Raw genomic sequence first — 7,500 nt, forward strand, 5'->3', positions numbered from 1 at the left:
AAGAAGAGAAGGCAAAGGAAAGGAAAAGGAAAGAGGGAGAAGAAACGACCCTGCAAAATAAATTGAGGCAAGGATTGAGGTCCAATGCAGAGGTGATCCCAAACATTGGGCCTCAGTTTCCGCTGGCATTAGTCTAGTCTTCTGTATTTGGCTCTTGTCCATGATTTTTGGTTGTCTCTAATAAGACAATTTTTTGTATTCAAGATTCTCTTCAAATTTAATTCTCATTATTTATAATTTCATAATTTAGTTTCTCTTACACTGCAATTTGGGTCTTGTGGTATGAGTGTGGGACTATTTATTTCATGGGCAACTAGATCAGCAATTTAATTTCCCTTTATATTTCTTTTCTTGTTTTTGTGTTGAGAGAGTGTGCACTTGTTTTGTATTTCTTATGTTTTGTTTATAATTTAATGGTTTGGAGTTTTGTATTAATTGTAATGATAATTGCCAGTCTGTTTGTATTACTGTGTAAGTTTGCTTTTTATTCTGTAATTCAATCCTTGTTTTATGGCAAATAGTTCTCTATGAGTGATTCCTATTCTGTGGGGTCATTTCCAAATAGTAGTTTTATTTTCACTCTGGATAAAGATTGCTCCTGAGGCTGATTCTGGTTCTGGTATGTCATTCCATGCGGGTACAGGGGATATATTTGGTACTATATTTCGAGTTATGTCTGTCTAGGTATAAGTTTGATCTTGTTTCAGTAACTCTGAAGTTGTATTCTTTTATGCAATTTGTTAATTGCTGTTTTACTGGGACTGTATTTGGTTTATTCAAGATTTTTGTCATTTGTATGCATTCAAGTTTTTGTTTGTTAGTAGTGGAAGGTTTGTCAACACTTACAGCTATGATTGGAGTTGATCTAAAGCATCCAGTTGCCAGTCTTAATATTTGATTTTATAAAGTTTCTAATTTTTCAAATACTTTATTATTATTTATTATTTAATTTGTTCTGCTGCATCAGCATCTAAGGTCATTAGGAGTGTACACAAATATAGCAATAGGGTGGAGCTTGGGGGCAGACCTCCTTCTCTCTTAAACCCTTAACAACGGGTCACGTCTATAGACGTGAAAACAAACTGCTCAAAATGTGGCGTGTGGCTGTACACCGCAGCGGCACAACAAAGCGCTACGAGGCAGTGATTTGGCTTGATGTGCCGAACTCCCGCGCTCAAAGTCGGCATGTTGTCATTGATCGCCTAAGTGTAGTTTTTTTTTTTTAGTTTTCTTCACCCGTCACCATGGAGTTAATTTTAGTGAATTGTAAATCATTTTTGACAGATATAACTTGACTGAGTATCTTTTCTTATTACTGTATAATTATTTAGATTATTATTTTTTTTTTTAAACCAGATTTCGTTTACAGTTATTTTCCCAGATTTTCTTTGTGCATTAGATTGAGGGCAGAGGAGTGTGCCCGGAGATTCACCACAGCAGTCTCTGGTCAATTCATAGAACTCAAAAATCTGATGGACCCATAGTTCTGTGGGAGTCCTTAAAGCATGAAACACTCAAAGCAGCACAAGAGTCCATTGGCGAAAGCCCATGGGCAAGGCAGAATTTCATCTTGCTGGAGATATTAGAGGTCACAGAAGCATGTCGCATTGCTTAGCTGAACAGTAATCAGAACGTGTGCCATTCCTTGGTGATAGGGCTCGGACACTGCTGAGAAGGGACAATGAACAATTCATCTGGGGAGGTTGAAGGCCATTTCTTGGTAACTGACCTTCACCCTGCCTACCAAGCCCTGAGAGAACTGAATTGCCCATCAGATTGTCTCTTTGTGAGACAATCCTGGATGAAGGAGGCCCATGGGATGACCTAGGAGGTTATGGTTTGGGCAGCTCAACCACTCCTGTCACTAGGAGTTAGAGATGCACTAAGGACCTGCCTAGAGACTCACCATGAGGGACCCCCTTGGCTGGAAGGGTGGAAGCGGACATGCACTCCCATCGCCATTGGCCCCCCTGATGACAATTAGACATTTTATTTCAGTTTTCTTGTTCAATATGGATCTTGGATTTCATAGTACTAGATTATTCCTTTCTAAAAGTCAAAGACCTTTTAACATACTCCTCTTCATTTCCTTCTTTATTATCAGTTTTGCTTTCTTTGTCGATTATTGGGGTAGGTCGTGACCATGTAATTGGCAAGTTTACCATGTCAATTGGTTTGAATTTTTTTTTTTTTTTTTTTTTTTTTTTTTTTTTTTTTTTTTTTTTTTTTTTTTTTTTTTGTCTTGTCTTGTCTTTGTTAGTATCTATCCTGTTGTGTCATCTGTTGTGTTTGTATATTCAATCACACCTGCAATGTTTGGTACTGAAATTAATGCTGCTCTTATTTCCACACTACACACAGTAAACAGGTTCATCACTTAACACACTATCACTTATGCAAATGTCAATAAGTTTCACTGAAAATTTCCACTACATTGGCTTAAAAAAAAAGACCCATCGTGATCACACAAACCACATGGTGACTGTTGAAGAATAGTTGAGGAACTATCAAAACTCCTGGTTTGGAAAATGTGCATGCAAAAAAAATTATACTCAAAAAATCTAAAATGATTCATAACAGCCATACTTTATTTTTTAAGATTACATAAATACACAAGATGCCAAAATATAGTGGAATTGACAGATACAAACTTGTAGCATCACACAAACTAGTTGGCATGTCGCAGTAATGAGTTATGCAGTCAATTTACTATTCAAGACCATGGAGTAAACATGTAGAACAAATTGGAAAAAAAATGCTTTGAGGTAGTAAGTTTAATATGCTTCTTATAGCCACAATATGTGAGTGCACTCAATTTTTTTCATTTTCATGGTGATAACTACATCATATAGAATGGGAATACATGTACATTTTTTAGATATAGCATGCACTGATATCCTCCAGTTTAACCTATTCACATTCTGTTCTTATTTTATCTTTGATGTTTTCTTGATTTAGTTCTGGTTCAACTGGGAAGATTGTTTCATTGTTACATTGTGGACTCTAGAATGAGGCTTCTATGAAGCCTGTGTTGATGAGCTATTGAGGTTGGAGAGGTAGTAGTGGTAGTATAGTAATAGTGTATATGTTAATTAGATATTGGCTGCTTACATGCCACCTGTACCCCTCTTTCATTAGCACTAAGTGCTGGCTGTGTGAGAGTGGTGTGGATATTTTCCTTATTTTGTGGTAAATATGTGGCCAGAGCAGCTGTATCTGTGTTGCTTATTACTCTATTTCTTGTGCTTATGCTTTACTTATCCATTTCCCTCTATCTGTGCCTCGCTCTTGGTAACAATAACCCTCTATTCCTTATGCTTTACAAGATGGCAGTGTATTTCCCTCTGTGTCAGCGCCTCGCTCACGGTAACATTAACCCCCTATTTCTTATCCTTTATACGATGGCTGTGTCCATTTCCCTCTATCTCTGTGCGTCGCTTAGCCGTTAGTTTTAATGGATTGTTGATATTTGTGGTTGTAGATCCATCTAACAGTGAAGATGTACTACGAAATTTTCTTTCCCTACCTCCATGTTCTAGATTAGAGCTTGTTGGTTGGGGTTCTTCCGGTGTTTTCCTTCCGGCGTCTCTGTTATTCCGTTCTTTTGAAATTGGATTTTCTTGTTATCACTCTCTAATTCTTCTCTTGTTCTCTTTGTTTAGTCCATATATTGGGCAGCATCCGTTAGCTCAGATTTCATCACATCCCTTGGAGAGTTGACGTTCCAGTTTCGATCGGCTGTGGCGTCGCCGTCGCCGCGTTGGCTCGCCTCTTGTCAACAGGCCTGCGGGAAACGGGCGCAATTTCCTTTAAATTATAAACAATGTTCCAGACTAAAGCTTTAAGATACTTGCTACTCCTTACCCACAAGTTCAAGAGTACCTAAATCGTTTAAGTCAAGCGCCAAGAAAGCTATATATCAGTATGAATTAACACATCAACACAAATAAATTAGGCCTCACACGTCAAGGAAGGACACGTCGCTCGGGCGCTCGGGCTTTAGGACTGCGGTAATTATGCCTGTTATGCTTCCACTTCCGTTTACAGATGACGTGCCCTGCTTACCACACTTTCCCATTTTCTAGTTCATGGCAGAGCAGTAAAGACATGAAATACATTGTAATTTTGCATGGTATACAGAGCGGTGTGGAAATGCCCGAGAACTGAGTATTGATGAATTCATGTGTATTGCATTTATATATTTACCCTTTAAGAATATGACAGTCATGGCCAATTGCTACACAATAAATAGCCATCACGGATAATTGATACTAATACACTTCCATCAGTAACATTTTCGCAGACTGAAAATAAGAGTGCAAAATATTTGTCACGTCCCTTGGAATTACACCAAGCAATCACCATGGGATCCACACTTTGGTAAGATAAGAGCATTAACTTATTTCTTATTTAATGGCAAGTTCCGAAACAGGTCTGCAAACTTTGCTTCACCAATTTGGTGGCTGGAGTGCAGCCTTTGAGTCACTGTGGCTACATTGTTTATACCTGATTATCTTGTCCAAATTCAGTCATATATCAGTGAGGGTCAGGTTGGTTTTGACAGAGAAAGGTATTGTATGTATATTTTACTCTACATTTTCTGACAGAGAAAGGTATTGTATCTTTCACTCTACATTTTCTGACAGAGAAAGGTATTGTATATTTCACTCTACATTTTCTGACAAAGAAAGGTATTGTATATTTCACTATACATTTTCTGACAGAAAGGTATTGTACATTTCACTATACATTTTCTGACAGAGAAAGGTATTGTATATTTCACTCTACATTTTCTGACAGAGAAAGGTATTGTATAATTCATTCTACATTTTCTGACAGAGAAAGGTATTGTATATTTCACTCTACCTGTACACTGTCCTGTTTGTGGACCAGTGCCATGTATATTTTTACTTTAGGTATGAGTTCATTAATAAGTTTAAGGACCCCTGTCCTGAATTCTATCAAGGAGAAAAAATATATTTATTTCATATATTTATGTGTGTGTGTGTGTATGTGTGTGTGTGTGTGTGTGTGTGTGTGTGTGTGTGTGTGTGTGTGTGTGTGTGTGTGTGTGTGTGTGTGTGTGTGTGTGTGTGTGTCTCACATACACACACATACTTATATATAAACATAATTTTATATATATATATGTGTGTGTGTGTGTGTGTGTGTGTGTGTGTGTGTGTGTGTGTGTGTGTGTGTGTGTGTGTGTGTGTGTGTGTGTGTGTGTGTGTGTGTATATATATATATATATATATATATATATATATATATATATATATATATATATAATTATATAAATATATATACATCTTTTTTTTTTATCAATATTCAGAATTTTTTCCCATTATACTGCCACAGTCTTGTTTTTCTTGTTTAGAAACTTATAATGGTGCTTTCTTACCAAGTAGAGATAATTTTCAAATGTGTTGATTTATTAGTGTGACTTAATTAATTTCTTACCTGAAAAATGTCCATGAGACTTGTTGATTTAAAATTACCACTTCCCAATATATAATGAAAAAAGTTAACAAAGAAAAATGCCAATTATAATTAATTACTTCTAAAGATTTTGTGGAATAACCTTTGAAAAGGTATTGTTTGTTATGTCAGAAAAGTCTTAAGCTCTTGTTATTTGTTGCTAATTTAGTCTGATATTAATAACATTAAATGTATTTTTGTATTTTTTCCCCTTAAATATATTATAATTTATTGGAAAGCATATCATCTAAGCTTTTTTAGATTCATTATTTCTATCATGTATTTATTTTAAGGAATGTTTAAGAGTTGCCATCATTTCTTTCATTAGAACTCCAGCAAAATGAATCAGAAAAATTTTAACAGTCATTGTGTTCTAGATTAGAAGAGTGAAGTGAGTGGCATTATAACAAACAAAAAAAAAACATTTGGAGGTGTAATTACAGTAGGTGCCATTAATTAGAAGAGATGAATTGGTTTAAGGAACCTATTAGGATCATGAATGTTGTAGCTTGATAATTTAGGATCATACTGTGGTTAAAGTCATCTGTGAATGTCAGTAACTAACAGTCTGAGAGATTAAAAAACAATATCAGTTTATGTTGGATTAGTTTTCCAACAAAGATTATCTTTTAAAATTATAATTTATTAAATCTGACTGTAAAAGGCCTACTACTGACAATGGTATTTGTTTTTCAGAGTGATACCATCCTAATTAACATTTGGCCATTATGGATGAAGAGAGCCTAGATGCAGAGCTGCATGTGAAGGCAGGAGAAGATGGGGTGGAAATTAAGGACATTTGTGAGGAAACTTACCCAGAATTAAAGAATGAAAATGATGTTTGCCTGAATGCAGTTGATAATATTTATATAAAGACTGAGAGTGAAATGGACATCAAGGATGAATGTCAATTTTCTGAGGAATCCGAGAACTTTGAATGCAAGACAAATAAATGTTACTCAGATGTTAAAATGACAAATGAGGAAGATGTTTGCATTAGTCAGACCAATAATACGTATATTAAAAGTGAAGATGATGCAGACATCAGGGACAAGTGTACCATTACTGAAGAAACAGAAAACTTGGATGAAATAAATTTTAATGACTTTGATATAGAAGTGAAACATGAGAATAATACTTGCCTTAATAATGAGAGCACTGTCTTTATTAAGCCTGAAGACATTAAGGATGACTGTTCATTTTATGAAGAAACTGAAAGTTTTGATGATGGATCAACTGAACAGCATGGTTGCATATATGTTGATAGGAAGGAAACTACAACTAAAGATTTTGAGGACTCTAGGAAAATTCAGTGTACAAATAGTAATTTGACAATGCAGATAAAAACACATACAGCAGTTACAGACCGAATTGGATATTCAAATGAGAAACCTTGTAAATGTGAGATATGTACAAAAAAATTATCTCAAGAGAGTATTTTAAGAAAACATATAAAGCAACATTTTAATGAGAAGCTTTTCAGCTCTGAGGTATGGAGTAAAAAATCTGCAAGGAAAGATACTCTAGTAAATCAGATGCAAAGACAAATAAATGAAAAATCACACACATGTGAAGTATGCCGTAAAAAATTCTCAACTAGAAATAGTTTAGTAACACACAGGAGAGTTCATACAAAGGAGAAATCTATTGCAATACCTCCAGCTCCTAGACATGGTCCACCAGTGCGTGCCCAGCAACACAGAGTGATGGATCGCAGGCAGCAACTGAGAGTCCTGTACCTTTTGTATTTAAGAAAAAAGAAAAGGCAGTGCAGAATCCACTGGATTCACCCAACTAATGAACAAAGAGATACTCTAGGAGCATTTGCAACATTGTATAAAGAATTAAGAAGTGATCATGTAAAGTTCTTTGGGTATTTTTGTATGTCCATGAACACTTTTGATGCACTCCTACAATGCCTACATCTCCATCTACAACATGAAAACACCAAAATGAGAGATGCTATTCCACCAGTAGAGAGATTAGCAGTCACCATTAGGTAAGATCCATGTAAAGCAT

General features: G+C 35.6%; 2 protein-coding genes across 5 annotated transcripts in view; one reads left to right on the forward strand and one right to left on the reverse strand.

Annotated features, from left to right (window-relative positions):
* LOC125039389 (gastrula zinc finger protein XlCGF57.1-like) overlaps positions 1 to 3,784 on the reverse strand; it is a 16,180-nt gene extending 12,396 nt beyond the window's left edge. The window contains exon 1 of one of the 2 annotated variants that reach the window (XM_047633246.1): positions 3,527 to 3,784. The gene's annotated coding sequence lies outside the window, so the exon portion shown is untranslated. Of the gene's footprint in view, positions 1 to 846; positions 2,151 to 3,526 lie in introns of those variants that run through there. The other variant, XM_047633254.1, reaches the window with a different exon arrangement.
* A 97-nt stretch (positions 3,785 to 3,881) lies between these two features.
* Positions 3,882 to 7,500, forward strand: part of LOC125039376 — a 6,568-nt gene continuing 2,949 nt past the window's right edge. The window contains exons 1-3 of one of the 3 annotated variants that reach the window (XM_047633228.1): positions 3,882 to 4,010; positions 4,304 to 4,380; positions 6,178 to 7,480. In XM_047633228.1, the coding sequence (XP_047489184.1) occupies positions 6,210 to 7,480 (1,271 nt within the window). In that variant the 5' untranslated portion in view covers positions 3,882 to 4,010; positions 4,304 to 4,380; positions 6,178 to 6,209. Of the gene's footprint in view, positions 4,011 to 4,289; positions 4,381 to 6,177; positions 7,481 to 7,500 lie in introns of all 3 variants that reach the window. The other 2 variants (XM_047633218.1, XM_047633237.1) reach the window with 2 other exon arrangements.

Source organism: Penaeus chinensis, chromosome 3 (assembly GCF_019202785.1).
Source record: "Penaeus chinensis breed Huanghai No. 1 chromosome 3, ASM1920278v2, whole genome shotgun sequence".
Lineage (NCBI taxonomy): Eukaryota > Metazoa > Arthropoda > Malacostraca > Decapoda > Penaeidae > Penaeus > Penaeus chinensis.